Source organism: Perkinsus marinus, assembly GCF_000006405.1.
Source record: "Perkinsus marinus ATCC 50983 genomic scaffold scf_1104296958776, whole genome shotgun sequence".
Lineage (NCBI taxonomy): Eukaryota > Perkinsozoa > Perkinsida > Perkinsidae > Perkinsus > Perkinsus marinus.
In genome coordinates this window covers 7,557-30,582 of record NW_003206626.1, presented here as the reverse complement: position 1 = coordinate 30,582, position 23,026 = coordinate 7,557, and the positions used below count along the sequence as shown (strand labels likewise).

The 23,026-nt window shown below is 49.5% G+C and overlaps 3 protein-coding genes across 3 annotated transcripts; all 3 read right to left on the bottom strand.

Annotated features, from left to right (window-relative positions):
* Position 1: 1 nt before the first annotated feature.
* Pmar_PMAR029507 (conserved hypothetical protein) lies at positions 2 to 5,880 on the bottom strand (the record flags this gene model as incomplete). Its single annotated transcript, XM_002773481.1, has 34 exons — positions 2 to 79; positions 132 to 271; positions 799 to 850; positions 897 to 1,022; positions 1,070 to 1,146; positions 1,192 to 1,247; positions 1,300 to 1,674; positions 1,728 to 1,843; positions 1,921 to 2,162; positions 2,215 to 2,271; positions 2,294 to 2,394; positions 2,450 to 2,502; positions 2,544 to 2,640; positions 2,690 to 2,788; positions 2,835 to 2,941; positions 2,988 to 3,133; positions 3,182 to 3,236; positions 3,285 to 3,375; positions 3,427 to 3,547; positions 3,604 to 3,712; positions 3,761 to 3,870; positions 3,955 to 4,034; positions 4,085 to 4,146; positions 4,200 to 4,273; positions 4,322 to 4,427; positions 4,516 to 4,608; positions 4,652 to 4,790; positions 4,842 to 4,923; positions 4,981 to 5,040; positions 5,165 to 5,297; positions 5,340 to 5,443; positions 5,500 to 5,608; positions 5,651 to 5,733; positions 5,778 to 5,880. The coding sequence occupies 34 exons, from the start codon at positions 5,878 to 5,880 to the stop codon at positions 2 to 4; spliced, it is 3,636 nt and encodes a 1,211-aa protein (XP_002773527.1).
* Positions 5,881 to 7,605: 1,725 nt separating this feature from the next.
* Positions 7,606 to 13,117, bottom strand: Pmar_PMAR029506 (RNA cleavage stimulation factor, putative; the record flags this gene model as incomplete). Its single annotated transcript, XM_002773480.1, has 25 exons — positions 13,020 to 13,117; positions 12,612 to 12,757; positions 12,400 to 12,533; positions 12,170 to 12,273; positions 12,040 to 12,125; positions 11,739 to 11,824; positions 11,397 to 11,499; positions 11,244 to 11,345; positions 11,044 to 11,157; positions 10,918 to 10,994; positions 10,753 to 10,867; positions 10,615 to 10,702; positions 10,378 to 10,486; positions 10,212 to 10,332; positions 9,935 to 10,113; positions 9,722 to 9,857; positions 9,322 to 9,394; positions 9,143 to 9,271; positions 8,866 to 8,995; positions 8,661 to 8,787; positions 8,410 to 8,481; positions 8,244 to 8,365; positions 8,039 to 8,191; positions 7,763 to 7,891; positions 7,606 to 7,717 (listed from the first exon to the last, which is right to left on the bottom strand). Exons 1-25 carry the CDS (start codon positions 13,114 to 13,116, stop codon positions 7,606 to 7,608), a joined length of 2,844 nt encoding a protein of 947 aa, XP_002773526.1. The 5' UTR covers position 13,117.
* Positions 13,118 to 15,152: 2,035 nt separating this feature from the next.
* Pmar_PMAR029505 (oxidoreductase, putative) lies at positions 15,153 to 19,319 on the bottom strand (the record flags this gene model as incomplete). The annotated part of the gene is made up of 15 exons (XM_002773479.1): positions 15,153 to 15,219; positions 15,302 to 15,438; positions 15,495 to 15,648; positions 15,696 to 15,780; positions 15,830 to 15,944; positions 15,996 to 16,116; positions 16,562 to 16,637; positions 16,683 to 16,764; positions 16,840 to 16,909; positions 18,139 to 18,389; positions 18,539 to 18,624; positions 18,677 to 18,787; positions 18,921 to 18,996; positions 19,045 to 19,161; positions 19,212 to 19,319. 15 exons carry the CDS (start codon positions 19,317 to 19,319, stop codon positions 15,153 to 15,155), a joined length of 1,656 nt encoding a protein of 551 aa, XP_002773525.1.
* Positions 19,320 to 23,026: the final 3,707 nt, after the last annotated feature.

Here is a 23,026-nt window from a genome sequence, read left to right as displayed (position 1 = left end):
CTCAATGGGACGGCATAAGACGGCGTAGACCCATGACCCAGTTCTTGTTGTGCTCCCATTCATGAGCACTCAAGTCCGCCTAAGAGTCAAGCCATTACTCACTAGAAAAGGAAGGTAAGAATCGTCATTACCACAAGCCTCTTGGCAGTGTTGAAGTCCTGAGCATCAACAGCTGCACACAGCTCCTTCACCTTCTCTTGCGCTGTCTCCGATATATCCCCACTTTGCAACTTGCCGTAGAGCTCACCAAGCCGCTTGGTAAGGTCCTCACCTGTAGTACACTACAAGGACAGAGACACACCCCAACGCGGAATCGTGAATGTGAAGATGAACAACACAACGAGACAGTATATGTGGCTAGCGTTTCGACACATACCCTCAACTTTTCTTTATAAACCGACACTCATTCCCGCCGGACAGGCAGTAGTTAGTATGAATATGACTACGAACTCAGCAGCTCCAAGGTGAGCGACCAAGTCCTGGTCAATACACGGAAACAAATTTACACGTATAGTATATATTATCAAGTAAGCTACTAACCTCATGCATAGATATGCTCTTCTATCATAGTACATTCCACGGTACATTAACGAGACTTCTATACGAAATAAATCTCATACAATTTTCAGTCAATTCCAACAGTTCCATTTACAGCAGTACACCATCTTTTTCCGGTCCATACGGGTCTATCAATATAAGATCCGCGTCTTATCCCTACCAAATTTGAGGCTACTACCGACCATATCGAGATCGCCGTATCAACATTTTCCCGCAGCACATGCCCCCCCAATAACCTACGCTTCCGTCGATTGCCATCCTGACAGTTGATCTCCAACAGCTGATTCAGTACCTGCATACCACTCGTCTCTCTACTCCCACGGCAGCAGTAGTGCTACCCTCTGGCAGTTGGAAACATCGGCGGCCGCCATCGGAGGAGCCTGGGGCTGAGCAGGAGCACTATGGGCACCCACTGCCTGGTTCCCACTCAACGTAGCAGGGTTACTGTAGCCACTCTGCTGTACCTACCACCTTGCATAACCTAGGACCACCTCAAACGCCTCAAGCTTACAGAAGTAGGCACAGGCCAGCTCACCGGGAGGCCCGGTGTAGTCGATACAGCGGCAGCATGCGGCGCCGTAGACGTTCCTGAAAGCAGCACTTATACACTTCTACCCGTTCACAGCATACTACCGGATCCCATAGGAGCCGACTGCTGCATAGGCGTTGCTACACCTCCTCTCATGGACCTAGCACATGCTACGATGATCACCGCCATCGCAGACAGGTGTACTCTATTACCCTGAGGTAGGCCCGTTCATCATCGGCGAGACCCCACCACCCTGTTGTTGCTGTTGCATCCCATACTGTTGCCTAGGAGACCTCTGTGCATAGGCCGGCGTGCCATACCCCGTCTGTGATACTCCTGCTGCATGGGGGCCTCCATAACCCACAGCTTGCTGCTGCTGTTGTGGCTGTTGGCCAGGACCATACCCAACATGACCTTGCTGTTGTTGGTAGGCTCCCTCTGCCTGGTACCCCGGAGCTGCACTATAAGGTGACTGCTGCCCAGGACGAGCCCCACCAGGCGGCATGGTCCCCGGCATACCCGTGGGTTGGGGAGGAACTTGCATCGCACTACGACTCACAGCAGCCGGCGAGGCCGCCGCTACAGGCCTGACCAATGACGCATGATAGAGTCACCACACAGACCCTACTACTACTACTACCCATGGGACACTGAGCCAGCATAAGAGGCCACACTAGGAGCCATACCAGGGCCTACTGGTGGCCTATTATGACCATACCCAGCAGCAGGACCAGTAGCTGACGACCGCATGTAACCCTAAGAGACATCGTACGAAAATGAAATGGGGCTATGAACCCCTACCTGCTGCTGTTGATGATGACCATACATCCCACCTGGCGTAGACGGACGCTGACCATACGGAGTGCGGCCTGATGGATACCACACTTCCTCCACACATCCATGCACCCGGGTTCGATCCACACACCTGTCGAATGTTGTTGCTGCTGCTGCATCATTCCAGGTCTTTGTTGCTGCTGCTGTCCAGCTGGCTGTATATTGACGGGTTGGAAAGGGAAAGGCGGGGCCGTGGGGACTATCTGGTTCATGACTCCTTGGGGCGCCGAATTGTAAATGCCTAAGGCACACGTCAGAAGGCCATCAAGAGGGGACGAGGAGGAGGAACTTACGGTCCTTCAAAATGTCCGATGCAGCATTCTGAGGCCCTTGCTGTTGATACTGATTGCCTGATGAGAAAAATATCATCACCAGGGATCGAACCGACGACCTCCGTACTGCTCGGCTTGATGATTGTCAAGTATCGCATCGCCGCCGTTACTCTGCCACTGTTAGCCAACATCTGTGCATACCTGAATATCAGTCCTCCTACCGATCCACAGCTGCAGCTGCAGCAAGAACACCCACCTCGACACCCTCGACACGAATATCGAGTCTTTACCCTCATACTTCACAGCTGCCTAAAGACAACGTGCCAGTTGCATAAAATATTACACTCTACCTGCATCACGGCCATCTTCTCAACCAAGTCCTGCAGGGCAGTCGATTGAGACGACGCCCCAGGAGTTGACATCGACGCCCAAATGCGAACCGTTTGACTAAGGAATACGCACAATTCCATCAATAATAACCCTCCGTCCTCCCCACCTAAAGTTTCCACATATCATGTAGCACAGCACAGCCGCCCTTATGTCGAATCTCTCCTTCTCAAGACGCTGGGCCAAATTCTCACAAAGCTGCGGGAACCTGTCGGCCACATCAATGCATGAGCCCTAGTAGTGATGGAGCCTACTCCTGCTCGTTAGCGTAGGTACAAAGTATAGCCAAAGTTTCCTGCCAAGAGTTGAGGTCCGATGTAGACACCAACTTGTCCATATCATTGGTCATTATGTATGAAACCTGACAACTCCCTCACTCCTCTACTGCCGTCACCACCCCTTCCTACCATCCGGAAGAAAGGGTCTTGCTGCCTTCTCATGTACTCATCCCTAGTCCTAAGCCACAGGTCCTGGCCACCCCCCGAGGCCAGCAGTAAGGCATCAGCGTATTTGCTAGATCGCATACAGCAGTCAACCGCAGCGTCGAGATCACCTTAAATTTAGACAGGAATCAAACGCTTGAACACCACAGTGGCATTACCAACGATAAGGCTCTGTTTTATGATATGCTCTACCCCACTAGTCCAGTCGGTCTCCTAAAAGATGCAAAATAGGTCCACAATGAACTAGCTAAGCCAACTCACCGATCGAGTCATGTCGGCTATCGGACTGAGGAGCCCACCAGCAGAGGCAGCTCCCACTTGCTCTCCTGCTTGTTCAGACTCTTCATTAGTCCTGCAAAAATACTCTCACCAGGATTCGAACCCACGACCTCCACCTCACTACCTCGCCAACGTATCAAACAGACTCTCAGCCTGTTCCGAGTCCATTGCCGCAATCTGCTGTTGTTGTTGCTGCTGCTGCTCTTGCTGTTGTTGTTGGTTATCAGCCCCACTCCCCACTCCACCTACCAAGACAGCCTAGCCTCAGACACTGCCCCCAGCGGCGGCGGCGGCCTCCTACTCTGGTTAACCAGTGCATTGTCACTCTTATCTCTCTTCACGGGCCTTCCCAAATACTCCTCTGCTGCCCTCACTATCTGGCTATGATCAATGCCTATCTTGGCCACGATCTGTCACAAGCAACCTCTACCCCACACCATGCTCCCTTTTGCCCTCACCTCCTGTCTATAATCCTCATCAAAGAGGCATGCCATGATGTCCCAGCTCAGCCTCTCATGCTCATCATTACTCTCATCTATCTTCACCTCGCAGTAGTCTTTCAATGCACCTACAAACAACCCCCACTACCCTCCAAGGACTAGGATCTCCATCATAATAGAAGACTCTTCTTATTATGCGCTGATTCCCATACCTCGTGCTAAGTAGTTCTCAAATCGATCAGCCTCCCCTACTAAAGCCGGCTCCTCTGGTATAACTTCCATCCGGACTTGTCTGAACACCATCACCACCCTCACAACAGTCCCCTCAGATATTTGCCTTACGTGCTATCTGGTCCAAATGACACCATCTTCCCCGCGAACCCAAACGATACTCCAACTGGTGCCTGGTGACACAAGCCGGTGACACGCAAGATACTCTCCCAAGCACTACTCCTACCTTCTGCCACTTCGGCGGCGTCCTCACATTATTAACATGCTGCCTTGCGGTCACACTTTGCACCGTCACCTTACCTAAATGTCCCCAATATATTCATCAACTCCAACAAGACCCCTCATCACCATTAGTAGCCGCAGTAGCAACAACTCCTGCCGAGCTATTACTCCACGCCACATCAAAGGCCGGAGACGTGCACTGTAACTCAGCGAATATGTCCATGGACGACGCCTGACAGAACACCATCAAGCCTACTGTCAATTCTACTATCGAAACCTACCTGATCCTGATTGCCTGGTGCCCCCTGAGCCGTAGTCGCTTCCCCCATATGCCACACGACAGTCCTATTATCCCTGCCCGACGTGAGGAGCAAGGAACTGTCTTGCGGACAATAAGAAGCACACGTGATGCCCTGAGACATACAATTGGGTATAGGAAAATACTAGCCTACTCACCTTAGTATGACCAGAAGTCTCCTTGAAGGGATACCGACAATTCCGCAGGTCCCAAAACTGCACTGTGGGGTTGTTGTCATCATTGTAGGCCACAAGAAGCTGCGTCGGAATGTCCGGATGCCACAACAGGCTCGATATCCTACCACGACCAGCCCTTTCATATCACCAACAACTCCATCCCCTCTATTACCTAGTCCTGTTGCCGGGGTCTCTGAAGCCGATCACCTCCTTCTTAGACTTGAGGTCCCATACGACTGTTAGACCATTGGTGCCTAACGACCAAGACGGCGCAATCTACTCCCCATACAGTATGTAATGTTCCCTACCACTAGCAGTAGCAAGAATGTGCTGGACCTTCCTATTCCAGTCTAGACAGGTAACCTCAGTACCTACAACGCCAGTCTCAGCATGATAGGCCCACATACATAGCCTTTCTACTACTACTACTACTACTACTACTACTACTACTACTACTACTACTACTACTACTACTACTACTACTACTACTACTACCAGCATGCTTGTTCGGACCGTGTGTTGGTTTGAACACGCTGGGATTCCTCGGGTTGTCACAGCTGATGATGTTCACCTCACCATCAGCTCCTCCAGAGCCGATCAGACCAGGCTTAGCCGGATGGAATTGCAACTATACACCAATCATAAATATCACTACTGCCAGCGTCCTTACCGCCGTAGTAGGCATGCCGTTGTGCAACTGCATTTCATTCAACGTACCATGCTCCCTATCACCACCATCCAGGATAGCCGCCGGGTCCCACAGTCTCACAGTGCCTGACCAGGCTCAGCAATACACTCTACTCCGAAACTAACACCCTTCCCAGTATTACCATCACCAAGTCCACCGGCGAGGATTCCCATAGGTAACTTGGAGGAATCCGGGAAGGTCCCCCAGTCTAGAGCATGAAATGGAGCCTCCAGAGCAATAGATGCCAATATCTACGACCCACTGAAATCCCCCCCACATCGTTGCATTATTACCGGCATCTCAGTGTCGCTATTGCCCAGATCCATCTTGGCGAACTCTAGCTTGGTGTTGGTTGAAAAATCATTGCCGCTGATACCTACACAAATCACTGAGAAGTCTTATGGCTTGGACGGGTGTTACCTGAAGTAGCGCCTCCCATCGCCAACACATTCCTTCGATCAGGAGAGGCGATTCCCTCTGGCGCGAATGCTATGAAGGCCGTTCTGTTCGACGAGGTCTTCATAATAAGAAAACTAGATGATAGACTATGACTGAGCACTCCCACGCAAAGCCAACCCACACAGTCAACGCGACAAGCTTCATCACACTATGTCAGTACTGTTAAGGCTAGGTACTCCCAGCACCATAGAAGTTCTAGGCTAGATGAACCTGACGGGAAACTCTTCCGAGGGGAGTGCTCGCATATACAATCAATAATGCTGCACGAAGCAACTACCCCGCCCACACTCCAATGATAACCCTTGTCAGGGATGGTATGATCCTCCTCTAAGAGGATGTAAGGCTACACCATACCAACATCTCACACTCTTTCAAGTGAGGTGAGTGGCCCCACGGGCGAGCGCGACGAATGCTCACATCGCGCACGCCCATACGCATTCCCACTGGTCCCAGCGCCTAATCGCGGTCTGGGGTAACTAGCCAGATCGGCGCCAGGGTCGCATAATAAGTCCTCCCCTCTTCTACAAGTGTAGCAGTGATCAATATCAACACCCTGTGTGAGCCTTCCCGCAATACCAGGAGTGGGCTATTAAATATTCAAGGACGATAGGTCCCGTAATATGGGAACTGTATGAGGGCTAACACAGATACTCACACAAACACTACCCGGAGCTCGATAATTACGTGTCGCGATGATCAGTCCGTGAACACTCTCATGCCCTCGTAAGAGGTGTGTGGACTCGAGAATCCGAACTCAAAACTATATCTTTTTGTCTGACCAATATGTCCGTTATGAGGCGTAGACGGACGATTTCGAACTCAAATCCGACAGCGGATATATGGAGGGGATTGGCTCGTTGTGAAGTGAAGGGCGATCCGAGGAATAGAAGGACAGCTCAGCTCTTGACACATGTTTTACTCGCCACGACAGAAACGATATTATCGTCTTTATTATCGCTCTTACCATTGCCGGCCTATGCCTGCAAGATGGCTGCAGCAGTGAAAACACAGTTCAGGTTTTCCTGTGCATATAAACACTCCGATTGAAAACACTCTCCTACCGTCGCTGGAGGGTTGAAAGCAGCCGTGACGATGAACACCTCCATCACGGCAAATGTCAGAATGGTAGCCTTCTACATTATCCTTGCATACTTCGCCGCTAATTCGCTTATCCACTGTGCTTATGGCATTCACCACAGCACAACGAACAACCTCCGTTTGAACAGTGGTGAGGGGTTGGATGTCAAGATGGATAATATAATCAGACTGACTACCAAGAGTGTCGGGAGTTCCCCCAAGAGTTTTCCTCTTATCATTGGTGGTCATAACGGTGCTAAACTGAAGAGACTCGAAGATGTGTTGGATGCGATTTCTGTAACTGACCGAGTAGTTCTGTTGCTGCTGGTCCCGTCGCACAGTGGGGAACGGTATTTGTGGAGAGCTCGATCGTTGATGTTTCCGCATCCTTCAACAACCGAAATTATGCTATGTCGATCTCTACAACGAAAATGACGCAGGGGATCATCGCGGCCAACTCAGATCAAGTTTTGGAAATGGAAAACCAAGTCAATGGCGACGTCGCATGATAGAGCTGATGAAGAATGCCTATGTGCTCAAAAACAGTGGACTCGGGCAGATAACCCCTGACTGTTCACAAAACCATCTCCCGACGCGTCAAGACACCTGTTTCAGCTGATTTTCAGCTGATGCCAACATGCGTCTATTCTTGTCATACGATAACCCATTGTACTCCAATGATAGCTCAACACCACACAGATGTGAAATGCCTCTATTCAACTGTATGCTGTTGTTGTTGCTGCTGCTGCTGTTGTTTCTGCTGCCCTTGTTGAGGCTGTAACATCCCGAGGTTGAGCATTTGCAGCATCTTCTTACGTTTATACCTACCACGACGCGATCCCCCAATCCCTAATCGCCCTACAACTCACTGTAATCGTTCCCGATGGATGTTATCCGGCATCGCCGATAGAAAGGACTTGGCCAGGAGAGCCTCCTGATCCTCTTTGATTATCACATCGTCATCTTCGTCCTTCTGCTCTTTGCCATCAAATGCCCACCTAACATTTGTCATCGACGCGCGCCACAAAATTGTCAAAGTCGACAGCCATATTGATATTCAATCCATATCGATATTTCAAACGAGTATGAATGAGCTCCAAGATCGATGTTGATTTCCACCATGCGAGATCAGGAGTCAGTCTCACCTCTTCAACGTCAAGCCTTGAAGCTCCTCATCCTGACCACTCTCATTGCCAGTCAACCGCTTCAAATCCAGAAGACCCGCCAATGTAGCCGTCGCTGACTTTCCTGTGCTTTCCCCCCTGGTCAGTCGCTCCATCCGATTATCATACATATACCTGATACGAGACCATCCTCTTAGGTTCGCAACGCGTTGTCGATTCCGCTCACTTGTCGGCTTGCATCTCACGATAATTATCCACGTTGATTTTCGGCAACTCCAACGTCTGTAAATAGCGCAACTGTTGCTCTACGTCGGGCAATGACAATGCCGTTATAGTCCTCTCGACAGCCTACGAGGAGCTAATGCCACCAATGCTCATAGGAGAGAGCTCACCCCTGCACCCTGCACCGCTGCCAACAACTGTGCTGTGGCTTGTTGGGAGCTACCGCCGCCTCCCGTCCCGGTCTGACAGTAAGAAAATAACAACGCACAACCGATGAGGTTTTCAAGTGCTCCATCAAGACCAGTGATGGGAAGAATCTCCTGGCAGGGTCACAACATGTAGGTCGTGAAGCAACTCGAGACAGTATGCATCAATTTCCTCATTCCACGAAAGGAAAGCAAGTGTCAGAACCGGCGGCTACCTGAGGGACCTGGGCCAACTGCTGACCGGTCCGCTGTAGCATCGCCTCGAACTGAGCCTGTTGAACAGCAGCTTCTGCCGTCTTCAGCTGCGGCAATGCACCTTCGGGGATTAGGTCCATTAGGCCCCTGAAAAGACCGACCGTCATACATCCCCTCCAACCTCCCAACCGAAGCCGCGGACGGATGAGACCATGCCCAGCTCACAGAACAGGCTTCGGAGTGTCGATCCGGACCGAGTCCTCGATAGTTGGTGCCGGCGGATCGGGCTTCGTAGCTTCTGCACGCAGGTCCATATCGTTAGGATCCGCCACGCCAGCCGTTGGTCCTGTATCCTCTGAGGAAAGGGCCGATAACACACAAAGGGTGCTGCCCTCACACGGGAAACACCAAAACTGGATAGCCTTAGAACCGTAAGTACGAATCCTCGCTAAATGTATACCATGCGGGGTCGACACAGTTAGGTTTCGATAGGGAGTGTTACCATTCTGTTGCTCTCCTCGATGTGCTGTTGGATCATAAGCCTTCACAACCTGCAGCCGACTCATGTCCGGCCGCTTAATCCCCTGTGATAGGAGCTTGCTTGCACCAGCACGTCCATCCATAGCGTCTTCTACCGCAAACATGAATATACTCAGCTACAGTACTAGAGGGGGGCCTTACCTCCGTCCAATGAGGCATCACCATCATCCAAATCGATTATCTCGTCTCCTGCAGCAGTCGGATCTGTCGTACCCTGAGAGCAACAACAGTTCCGCCCTGTCACCAAGGACCCATCTAGCTTTGACAAATAACGTCTCCCAGGGTTTGATAACGATAAAAAAAGTGTTGCTACTGTGATGACATTTACGTGAGGAAACTGATTGGAGAATGTGATATCCCCAGATAAGCTATCCAGATAATGATAGGAACATGGGGTTTTTCGCGTGTGATGTGGCGGATGTATGGTATGTGAGTTATACACTAAACGACAGAAAGTAAATCCGGTCAGATTGTACACGCCAGAAACCTCAGAGATAAGCTCTTATACAATCCTGTATCCCAGCGCAGTAGCGACTCCTACCTCCTTGAGTTGCTTCTTGCTGATACCACCAGCCCCACTACGGAGTCCGTCTGGGACTAGCGTTCGGAAACGAATAGAAGAGAGGTAGCTCGAGTAAGAACGATGTTTCAACGGTGTCGGCGCTGGTAGAATCCTCCTGAAGACAAATTGTTAATAGGCACGCATCAGAGCGACTCAAACCCAAGACGAGACATTGAAGGCCTTCTTCCTCACGTGTTGAAATAATTAGAGTCGAACACGCCCAGCTCGGCTGCCAGCTCATTTCGAGCTCCCACGCCATGGACGTCCGCCACAAAGTCCTCGAGGATTGGTATCAACATCGAGCGCTTTTCCGGATAGCGCTGCAATGCCATCCGTAATAGGTACTCCGCCGCTGCCACATTCTTGACCACCTGCGAGGACAGATTAGTTAACCGATAGGAATGCTTCAAACAAGCTTGACTCAGTGAGAGCAAGGGAATCCCCTTCTATTATGAGCACGCATGCTTACTCGATATTCTAGTCTAGCCATGTCTACTATCACTTCCGCGCTCATATGCCGCGACTTGCTCGTCAGCTGCTGCGTGAAAAGTTCACGACACTTTTCAATACCGTACGTCCGACACTTATACCTGACTAAAAGTTACCACACCACGGAAACGGTGAAGATCTCCCACCTGAGGTAGTGTACGAGACCTGTAGGACAGCTCTGTTGTATGGAGTCGAAGACAGATAGAAGATCTGTATAGGTCTGATCAGCTTCGTCGACCTGCCGCCCAGCGTCATCTGAATAAATGATAGCCTATAGAACAGCAAACGAGTCCTGTTAGCAACATGACGGTATCGGACACCCCTAGATGCAGTAGCTCCATTGTGGCCTGTAGACTACCGTCAAATAGTACACAACACCTTACCGGTTTTCCTCAGGCCGTAGTTGCTTTGCTCTTCTTCTAGTACCATAGCCAATACCAGTCGGAGACAGACATCGTACGGTAAATACTTCTGAATCGCATGAGCCCTTCCGAATGCAGCTCCCAAAAGCCCCGCTGTACATTAATCGCCGTTCGCAGCGTCTCCACTGGCGCCGACTCAGTGGGCCTCACTAGCAGCTGTAATTGATATGAATACTGCCACACGAAGTAGTCGTACCAGAACTCAGCAACGTATCTAAGAACATCAGAACGTCTTCAGCCGACCGATGAACCCCAAGCCCCTACGCATTCCCCATGAGGCACTGGCGAAATACTAAATCCACTCTTGCCCGGAGGGCCTCGGCACATTCCGGCTGCGGCAGCTGAGAGAGAAGATTTAAATGCGGATAATGGGCCGGGAGCGCTGCCCACCTGGAGAGGATTCGACTTCTCATATAGCAACACTTGCCGCCAACCCTTGATGTTACGACGCAGCTTCCGAGCCGACTCTGACGTTAGGGGAACGGGCACAGCAAGAGGGATAATCTGAGCATATGGCTACGTATTGCCGGCTCAGTTTCTCTACGTTACATCTATACAACTACTACTGAGACCCCACAAGCTGCTGTTACCTGCCCATAGAGTCGGGTGAGCTCTTTATACACCTGTTTCGATGACATATATCGATTGGAATATTCAGTAAGCAGTCTCGAGCACAGCGATGGCCCCACTCCCTGAACGTGGATATTAGACCAACGAGAAGCAGGCTTCCCTGGATGGCTCACATCTCCGTAATGGCCTTGCTCCCAGCCTACAGCGACCGGCTTCTTCTTCTCATCCTTCTGTTCATGGTTGTGGATGGCCTGCTCGAACTCCTGATACTCGTCCCTGACAAGCCGCTCTCGAACTGATACTTTCCGTAGACGCAGAGTACTTGGGACACTCTCAGAATAGTCCCACTCCTCGGACGACTCTGTAAGTTCTAGGAAATCTCTCAATGCAAGAAATTTCAAACACAAAAAAGTATTACTGCCAAAACGTGCTCGCCACATGAAAATCAAAAGCCAACTAGAAATACTTCGCGTCACAGACTATTACGAAGGAGAGTATGCGCCCAAATCCACTACCAAAGCTGATCTATGAAGTTAGAGGGTGTTGAGACCGCGTCTTGATAGTGTTGTCTGATTATATCAATGCTTGACTGGAACGATACCTATGGCAGATACCGGTAGCAGCAAAACTCACAAAAGGCAGAAAATGCAAAAAATGTGAGAAACGCCAGAAATTCTCTACATTATTCCAGCCTGGGTGCCCTCTGACCTTGCACATACTGACAGCGAAATTTTCTCAGCATACTCTCAAGATTTGAGCGGCGCTTCCTCCCCCCTCCTCCCGACGGCGCTCGCTGTGCAGGCCTTCCCGCACTACCTGTTCCAAGTTAGCCTCTGAGACAAGCGCTAAGGATATGCCCGGCGGCGGCTCATCGGGCACAGGCAGCTCCAGAGGCGTATCACCTGTATACTCAACATGCTGTCTATCAATACCACACCACGGCTACCTCTCTTATCAGGGTCTTCAGAGACGTCCTCACTGCTGGTGTCCCCTCGGGTCAAGGCGAAGGCATTCTTTTGCTGATGGTTGTAGAGCATCTTCAGGAGGTACCTTTCAAACGCATCGAATATGCTTAACTCATCCCATCCATCGACGAGGGCACACGGCGGATTGCTGCTATGTGTAAACTTAAGAGAAGTTCTACCATCCCGTTATCCGAGGCCAGCCTTGTACTACCCATATTCCATCCACAGTCTGCCTGAGTCCCTATCCTGTCCGACTGCCTGTAAAGCATCACTATAAGTCGGCAAAAGCTGTGCCAAGGGCTGTGCTGCTTTGACGTTGGCCAGATGTCTCTCCCATATGGCAACCTGAGAGGGGTTGAGCTCGAGCCGTATCACAATGACTGGAGGCGGGTCGTCGAATTGACAGATGGATAACTGTATTACGATGGGACAATGCTCGGTGGCCCTCACAGACAGAGCCGCTCTCCTTTTAGCATCGGCGCCCACAGTCTCGGACATATAGTCCAGATACTTTATCCAGAACACCGCTGCCGAGGGGTACTTCGTAACCGCCGACTCGAACTTCGATACTGAAATCCAGATGCATACGACTGATTGCGGAACCCCAATGAACAGTCTCAATAACCAGCAAACCACGGCGACATCACTGACTCGAACTGAGGATCAATTTATACTACTACGATGTTTGCGTGTAGAGCGGGTGGGCAGAGACTAGCAGGTTGACTGCTGGGTCGGACTACTGGAGCCACAGCGTCTAGTGAACATATATAGGAAATCTCATGTAGGGTATTTAAATTCCCCCACCCCATGCTGATCATCCTTCCCCAGTACCAGTCGGGCGAGCATCCAATGAGGCCAACAGCTTGGTGATGTCCTGTAGATTCACGGAGGCACTGGTGCCACTGACTACTGCTGATGATGGTGCCATGGAAGCCGACAACCCTACAGTTACAGCCACACCTCGTAACCAGCTAACCCCTGCAGTTAACCCACCCCTTTTGAACCCTGGCAGCGACAAGTAAACAACCCATATTGACTTTTCTCATCGAAATTAGGGGGAAAAGTTGCCGCGCACATTTCGTCAATTTAATTTCCTCAGACTTGAAATCACGGCCATATGCCTCTCCTGGTCCACTCCTTACTATAACCCAACACTTGCTCATAGGAGCATGCAAGAAGCTGCCGACATGAGAACCAAGTCATAAGCCAATACTACTACTACTACTGCCATAAAGCCACCAGAGGGGATAAGATGTAGATCTACTCTTGACGACTATCGTGCACTATCGCAGTTATTACTGCTGAATACTTGATCATGAATACTACACAGACAAGACAATACAGATCCAGGAAGAGCCATATGGACTTCACAACGTCAACCACAACCATAGACTAGTGTCGAGCAGCTGACCATGCCTAATAAATTAGCATCGGTCCTCACAAAAAATCATCAGGCGAATCCAGGGCGTCTTTGAGATAGTCGTCAATATCAAAGCCGATACCATCCAAGCAAGCATCACTGTACTGACCATAGCTGCTACCGATACCTGTACTCGTATCATGAGACACAGTGGAAGACACAGGACTGGACTCAATCAGTCCAGCATGTTCCTTAACAAAAGGTGCCACCACGATCGGGACACCTACGGCCACGACACTCTTTGCCACCGCGCGCGCCCACATGATCGGTTACCATTAACCTTTATAGTTCCACCTCCCATGTTGTTGATTGCAATAATAGCCTCGACTTCATGCGAATCTGGCATCGAATTCGCGAGACCCATCCATGCTGTCACGTATGCCATACTATACGTGAGACTTTCCGCATCCCCATCCTCCTCTTACTTTCCACTATAACGAATCCCATATTAGCTGGTCGCTGTCGTTCCCTTCCTGATTTAGTCGCTCCATCTGGAGACTCAGGAGCTGCACTGGCCACCACCTGTCCCAGCAACAGGTAGGCGAGCCCAATAGGGCATCTCTCACCATAACTCGACGGACCTCCATCCCTAGTTCCTTCTTAAAATAGTCGTACAATATACTGGGTGAGTCGTATCCCAAGCGTTGAATCCTTCTCACTATGAATACATGCCCTTCAGGCTGATTATGTCTAATACAAAAAACGCTCCGCTCCGCTGGATCCCAGGTCTCACGTATAAGTCAGAATATCTCTTAGAGATGCCGTCACGTTACGCTCCTCGCCATCCTGCAAACATATCATCAATCAAATAAGCGCCAGTTTTCATTACATCGTTCCGAAGAGGTAAACGAGGAGCTGCGACCTTCGTAACCCTACTGTTACGAGTGACCGGAGCCACTGACTGGTGACCTGAGCTCGACAGGAATCATCTCGCATGTGTTAGTACCACCAAGGATAATGCTGGAAGACCCAGTCTGTCGCTCACCTTCCTCCTTCTCGCCCCAGCACCTTCCAGCACAACGCTGACTACGAGATGCTGACGGATTCTGAAGAGCGACCAGTAACGATATTACAGTACACGTATTGTTACATAAGAGCTGAGCCGCATGGTGGGAGGGCTGTCGGGCTGCGGAAGAGTGCCACCCTTGACTAGGCCAGTAGTCGAGGGTGCTTCCCCAGACCTCAGACGAAGGACTTGACCACGATACATCCGAAAAAGGTATTTCGACAATACAAGGGTGAATGAGGCTGAGGAAAGACACCAGTTGTAATTCAAAAAATGAGATAACCCATCGACCTGAACCCCACACTTGTTACAGATTTCGGGACAATACAGTCTGCATGCCATCTAGAGCAATATCGTTCCCCGAAATCTCAACATTAACGCTCAAACTCAGTGTATAGGTGAATACATTTTGTCATCCCTACCACTCCAACCGAGCATCGGAGCGCAATGAGAGATGGAGAGAACGTGAAAGAGCCAACTCAAGGCAGAGTGAGGGAGGGGGGACCCCTTTGAAACATAATTAGGCTTGATGATATCCTCATGCCTTCTTGGTCTTGGGTGTCACTTTCTTCGGTTTCGTTATTTCGTCCAACTTCTTCACCCGCCTAAAACCACACAAATACGCAATGACATGAGTTATGTAACAACGAGTATCGCCATTCACTTCATACGTGAATACTGCCTTACTCTAGAATGCCTTGGGCATCACAGGTTCCTAGCATGAGCTCGCTAGTACGAGGCATCAAGCCTCGTTTCATCAACTCTCCACAGGCGACGGCAACAGGATCCGATCCCACTGTCGCTACTGCCAGAATATGATCACCCTAAGGAAGATTACCAAAACTGCTTCGCTCCGCCCAAGAAACGATGCTCCTTTTACCCGACAATAATAAGCCACGAAGCGACTCTCTTTGAAGTCCCCTTCGATGATAACATTATCAAAAAAATTAGATCCGTCCTTGCCACCTGTGCTGCCAACGTACCGCAAGGACTTGCCAAATATCATCGTCCAGAAATAGGGTACCGTATTGTACCTATCACGCATTTTCATCTGACTCGCGTCACGCGCCACAAAACTCACGGTCTAAATTTTCCAGCCATATTCGCTCCCGCAATTCTGCCCATTTGTAGTGCAACATCCCAATGCTCCACTCTCAGCGGCTCACCTAACCTCAGTATCCTCGGAATGAACTCACACTAATGATGAAATCTTGCCTGTGCGCACATCGGGGTATCTTGCCACATCTCCAGCAGCATAGAGCGTATTGCTAAAGGAACCATCAGCAAGCTGTACCCCCAAGAAAGGGTCCGTCGGCAGTGACCCATCGGCCTGAGACATCATCCTGTAAGCCACAACAGTTGGACCAACGGGGGCACCTACAGCCCTCTGTACACCAGTAAGCTGTGAAGTATTAGGGACTGCCCCTGTACCCATGATGACAGCGTCCGCGAAAAGGAGATCACCATCATCAAGCTCCACCCCATTCACGAGACTGTCCTCACTGTAGGCTGAGTGCAAACCAATTGCACAGCCCACCACGCACTAGTTTGTAATTACACCCGAACAAATTTCGCTCGCCCGAAAATATGAAACGGCTGGGGAAAGAGACGATCGTCCGATTTTACCAGTGGAATACAAGCTCGGATGAAGTTCACACTTGAACAGATTATTTTATCTGAGCTCGGAATAGTATTGTTTCCAAGCTCTCGAACTCGGAAAAGTGAGCATTTGAACGGACCACAGATTTTCGGCATGTCCAAGAACACTATCACAAATCGAACCCCGCCCTCAACGCTTACAACCATGTTCCATTGCTTCTGATCTGAGCAACTTCACCGTTGTTCCTCCGATGAATTGTATGTGCCTGAGTTGAGTCCAACACTGCGACACCGATGAGATCATACTTCCCGAGTAGCGACCTGAGGCCATCCGCCCTCCCTCCTCACCTCTCCGCTAACATATGGGCGAAATATGCCCCCACTTTCTTCCCCAGCACCCTCTGGAACGGCACAGTCTCCCTACCTAAACACCACAGCTCCCTACCTCATCTACATCCCAACGCCCTACCAACAACAGTGACGTCTACTCCCATGCTAACTAGGGCACTAGCCATCTCCATACCGATGAAACCCGAACCAACCAAAACCACCTGAGAAGCAACGAAGTGGGGCGGTCGAGAGCAAGGACCACATTCGCCAGCAGCTCCAAACAGTTCCACTACTACCCGTTGCCCAGCCTCAGCATACTCCGTTATAGCATGAGCATCATCGGGCGTCCGGAGACAGAAAACATTCCTAATAGAGAACTTCTATAAGAGTGTCTATAAATGTAGTACTTGGCGTTAAGGCCTGGTATATAGGCTTTCCTAGCATCTGAACCCGCGGCCCATAGGCACTTGTCGTACGTAACTTGGGATGGATGACTGAAACGACGCTAGCTACACAACTCTGGCAAAGACTCTCTACCCCCATGCGATCACCTCGAGCAGCAGTGTTGAAATATATGTTCGCTTTCCTCAGTTGAGTTCAGAAGTTTCTCACTAATTTTAGAAGTTTACACATGAGCCCCGTCTAAATTTACAGAAACCAATGAGAATTTCCTAAAACTTCCTCATGATCTTCGCATCGCCACCAACATATGTGGTTGACCCAGGGCTGTCGCCAGGCGTATAAATGTACGCTCTAGGCGTAAAGTCGCAGACGCCGCAGAAAAGAGGGAGTATACTTCGTATGAGACCGAAAAGCGTACTACATACGCCCACAGAAGTTCTCTCCACCAGTTCGGCTGCACTCAGGAAGTACACTCACGTGACTGATAATATCACGCATCGAGTCACGTAGATGATGTCGCACGATTTGTTGCTTTAGCGAGGTGAATTGTGACTCGCAATAGTACGAATTGAGTCACTCAATATATCAGACTGGTATATTGAGTGATTACAGACAAAGTCGTCGCTATCTGTCACAAGTGAAGAGTGTCCGAAACATTCGATCCGAATACTCTCAAGTTTACGGTAATTGAATAATTTACGATCAATATCATCAATAATGTCATGACCGTGAGAACTACATAATGCACATAGACTATTGTGCACCTTGCCTATTCCTATTGCGACTCAACTTCAATAGCAATAGTACGCGTTTTAGGATGCAGCACGTCCCATCATGGGTGCGAAAGCATCGACTACCATGGGAAATCGTACAAATATTAGTGGAATTGAGAAATTACGCAGCGCAGTTGCAGTTAGACCCTGACTTCTTGTGAATGATCTGTAGTGGCCCATTTGAAGTTTTTTCGTGCAAAATCAGTGTGATAAATTTCGCGCCCAAGCGTTTTGTTTAGAGTTAATCAGTCTGATGCTTGCACATGGGCGTACACCAGACGTAGGTCAGTGCTACGAGGCGTAAGCCTCGCGAGCGCTGGCGACAGCCCTGGGTTGACCATGTGCATATTTCTCCACACTGGTGAGCACTAAGCGTAACAGCCGACAGTTCGAGCACCGCATAGCGATCCTCTCACTCACTTGTGAGCTTTCGATGGTTGAACCTCCACAATGCGATGCTCGGCGTCAACCTTGGTGACCAAAGTCTCCGTCCAGACCTCTATATCGTGCCTACCAGGACCAGCTACCTCTCCATTACAGCGTTCCAGCTTCTCTGCCGACTTAGCATAGAACTCCCTGTCGCGTAGGTAGAGTTTAGATGGATCATCGCCAGCATCCAACTTCTTAGACAGGACGGGACGGTCATACGGCAAATGCCTTTCCCGAGTCATCTGAACGAGGAAATCGCAACTACCAGACCACAAGAAAGACCAGGGGACGAAAGTCACACGTCCTAGCAAGACCAGATACTTAATGTCATAATGCAAATCAGCAGTACTCTCGTGAACGTCGTGACACCATTAATGACCGACTTTCTTACCATGATGATCCTTCCCGTGTATCCATTCTGCCTTAGACTCTCGGCAGCAGTAGCAGCAGCGGCTCCTCCCCCAACTATCACGTATACTAAGTACATATAGCAGCCTATCCATAGCAGCCTAAGCGCGAGCTCAGATACCTCTCTTATCCTCAGGGTCCCTTCTAGCCATGCCTTGGACGTTCTCTTTGGCAATCCAAACATCAGATTTCCTCGGTAAGTCAGCGTAGACTCCATCGGGTCGAACCTCGACTGAGGTAAAGTGATGAGGTCAAAGATGATGAACGAGCGACAGACTCTCGATAGAGAGATGTTAATACGGCTGGCATACGGCCAGAAAGATCATCCCACACATGGTACACTTCGTGGTGATATATTCGCTCACTTCTGTAGGTGGGTATAGCATCAAGACCGGGTCCTCTCAGTGGTTCTCCTGTCTTTATATCGAAAGTGGCATCATGCTGAGATATGACCAATGAGGAACTTAAGACGCCTATCGGTCGACCTACCAAAGGGCACACCACAGTCTCGTTGAGGAAGATGCCCTTTTTCAAAGGAAAACCGTAGTGGCTGCAGAGAGCGCCTGTGCAGTATAGTCGGCCATCTTTCGTCCTAGTTATCAGAATCTAAAGACCGTGAGTTCGATCCCTGCATGACTTGCTTATACTCCTTATACCTTCCTGTTCTCACCGACCTGCATCTCGTACATCTCACCGTTCTCAAACTCATCGTTGCTACCAAGTCTAACCCATTCCCCTCCCTTGGTAAATTCATCTGAAACCATTAGAAGTGCCAACGTCCGAACGAAGTCCTCACGGTGATGTCAAATAACCGAACACAAACGTGTTCTACCGATGGGGGCGGACTGTCATCAGATCATGTGTTCAATAGACCCGTCCTAAACCGATACTCCCCGACTAAACAGTCGAGAGACAACCCTAGTAACCTCCCAAAGACCTCGAGAGGAATGCGTTCTACCGATCGTCCGCCAACAGAGAAAATTCTCAGACATTCTCTGAGAATCCCTTGGTGCAATCTTACGTTCTTTGCTGTCACAATATACGTCCTTGCCAACCAGGCCCACGGTAGAAGCTGCTGCAGCCACTGAGAGAGTACTCAGGGCTAGTGCCATGCCAGTAGCGGTTCGGCCAGGCTTCCAAGTATGAGGACACGGTACGCTCCGATATCCCGGACTACTGACAGCTGAGAGGAGACGAGAGCAGTGCGGTAGGAAACGATGACCGAGCATTGATTTCGAAAAAGAAAATCACTGTTGATAAGGGCTCCATAATGCGACCCCCACCAGTGGGAGTCAGATCAATGACGCGTTTCCACCGCTTCGAGTTAGATACGTTCGAGAAGGAAGGTCACACTGTGCACGCCCATCAACATCAGTAACTCGTCAGCAGGTGTACTAAGAGCGCCGGAAATTACAGGTAGAGGTAGTACAAGGAAAATATTTCTCGTGTGCTGACTCTAGTGCCAGACTAGTAGAGCGCAAGTGTGACAGTTGTGTCCTCCGTCGTATGCCATGGAATGCTGAACCAGCATCGCTGATGTAGGCATAAAGTATTTCCCGTAAGGGCAATGCCCATGAATCGGACCCACTGTTGGTTAACGAGCTCTATTCGAGTGTTGCTGAGTTATATGGTTGAATTGGTAACCACGAGCTCGTTCACCAAGACTAGGTCCAATTCTGCGCCAGTAATCTGGAAAAAGTCAGCCATTACATCCACATGTGTATCAATGTGCGTGACGCACGTGTAACATTTCGTGGCGCGCGACGGTCACTGTTGCTCACGTGGCGGAGAACCAGGTTTCACCAACTCGCCAAGCTTGGCGATTTCGGGTCCTAATGAACTCTCGCCAACACGCTCAATCATGGGATACGACCGCTTCTGGACCATATTTCACCTCTTTGGCCTCGATACCTAACGAATTTCACCGAGATGTGGCGGAAACTGGTTGAGGTAATCCGTAGTTTCGTTCGCCCAAATGATCTATCTCGTTCTGGGCGCACGGTTACAGCAACTTGGTATTGGTGTAACATGCCCGTGGCCCACATATTGCTATAAAACTTGGTAAACTTATCGGTATTCGCCAAGTACGTGTCGCAAAACGCCGATATATTGGTATAATCATTTGTTTATGAAGATTACACCATCTTTGGCGATATCCGCCTTTTATCGATCACGCTTGGTATGTTCTCGAGTCGGAGTCGAATATCGCCAGGTGATTTGTTCAAATCTGGTGTTTTGACAGGCTTTCGCCACAACTTATTCATGATTCCTGTCCGGCGAAAGCCGTATCAGGACCGTATACTGCCAAGTTGGATTTAACCGCATATAATGTTCGGTTAAATCCAGCTTGGCAGTATCAAGGGTGAATTCACTTACATCACTGAAGTGTGCCGCACACTTCAGTGACTCTGATTATGATTATCATGTGACATGATTCACAAGACATGGTTCATGTCTTGTGGTTGGGCGATAGAGCGGTCGAGTACAGGAAAGTTCGCGCGGGGGACCCAGGATCTACTCCCATGAGTTGTTAGCACACTTCGTTCACCTTTACGACTCAACACTAATAGTTATGGATTTCTTTCACAGAGATAGTATCGTCTCCTTATCCCGTCATTCGATATTGTTATTGCACATTGTACCGCACGCTACACTATCTAAACGCAAGTCGTATTAAGTATATGGAGAGCTCAAACATAGAAAAAACTTTTCACATTATCTTCACTTTGCTATCGTAGGCTTCTCGTGATACCTGATAACACTGATCGAGATGCTCCACAGAGCATGCTGAACTTACCGGTTTACTTCCCAAAAAAGTACTCGGAGCGAATACGGATAAAACCGCGATGAGTCGGACACCATCTAAGAGATCAGTCTTCGACTGAATACGACTGCTAGCTAACATACGGACACTATCTATTAGATTAGCCGTGGCGCAAATACGAATGACGGCTCACATAATGGACACAATCTATTGGGTTAGAGCGACGAACCTCAAGCACTGTTCGTACTACTGACAGTGCTTGAGGTACTTGAGGTGGTGATATTCCGCGTGATTGTCAGTATTACTGACAATCATGCGGAAGATCACCGTGAGGACAAAGCCGTTGGCAAAGGTATTCACTCGACCTGGCCGAATTAATTCTTTGCCAAGTTTGCCGAGACGGCCAAACTCAACGAGGAGGTTGAACAACGTCATATGACCTTGTATGAATCGGTCAGTGATCTCCGATCGTCGTATCTACATAGAGATCCTTCTTTTCGATGGAATGCTCCGACCAGAGCTCGAGTTCCATAATTCATCGACATCGATGGTAAGGCAATGAGTGTGTTATGCACAACGGCGGTGATCGATAGCCGCAAGCAAGTTAGATTCCCAGTTATTGTAGGTGAGCGCTGCGCGTAACGACTGGGTGAGTTTCCAACTTTCCCTGGAATCCTAGAACGAACCGTACGACGAACACATTCCTTAATTTTCAAAACTTTCTTAATGGGGATCCGTTGACCCGAGAATCGGGTCCCGATTCGGAACTCCCGAATGATCAACGACTTCCTTCGAGCTTTTGCGGCAAGAGTCTTGCCACTACGAGTCAATACCATCGTGACTGTTCAGCACAATGCCTAACGCGTATACAATACCGTAACTAATCCCTGACTAAGATACCGTTCAGAAGAAACTTAGCCACTAGCGAATGATACACCTCAAATCACAGTAAATCACTCATCACTAATCGTTGGACCTGGGCTCAGGTCTAACGTAGGCAAAGGAGTCAAGTTAATAATTTCGATTATTTCAATTGGTTCACTTACAGACGCCTAATGATTAGACCCTAATCCTAGGGTTCACGCACCCCAAGGAACAGCACTCATGCACAAATCTGTGACGCGAATCATGTAGGCTAGCCGCTAGCACAATAGACAGCATAGACCAAACAACAAATATCGTAGCAAAAGTACAGTAAATACCATATTACAAGACACAAATGAACCATAACAGTCAAGAGATCTCCGTGCACTGCGCCGAACTGTACAGTGCTCAACAGAATACCAGTGGCTCTGATCATCACCATCATCATGGCCCATCATTGATGGCAAATTGCCATTGGTAATGGTTGTGCTCACTGCCAGTGAGTCACTGGAGCGGTAGTGGTCGTGAACATCATCATTGTGATGACAAGCCAGTAGTGGCGTTCACGGGACTGGTGGATCGGAGCTTGATGCGCATCGGCTCGTTGTGCTCATTCACTGAGGAATCCTCAGTTGATGAATAAAGAATCGTACATGTGAACGGCGATGACCCACGAGACACTTCAGGGCACTGTGCACTGCACAGTGTGCAGCGCCCCGGCAGCGTTGTTTGTTCTATGTCGCATGCCTGCCGGAGCCGACCAGTACAATATACCGATACTATCGGTCCGATAGGATATAAGAGACCAATTGAAACCGAAAAATTCTACACCTGAGAGAAGCA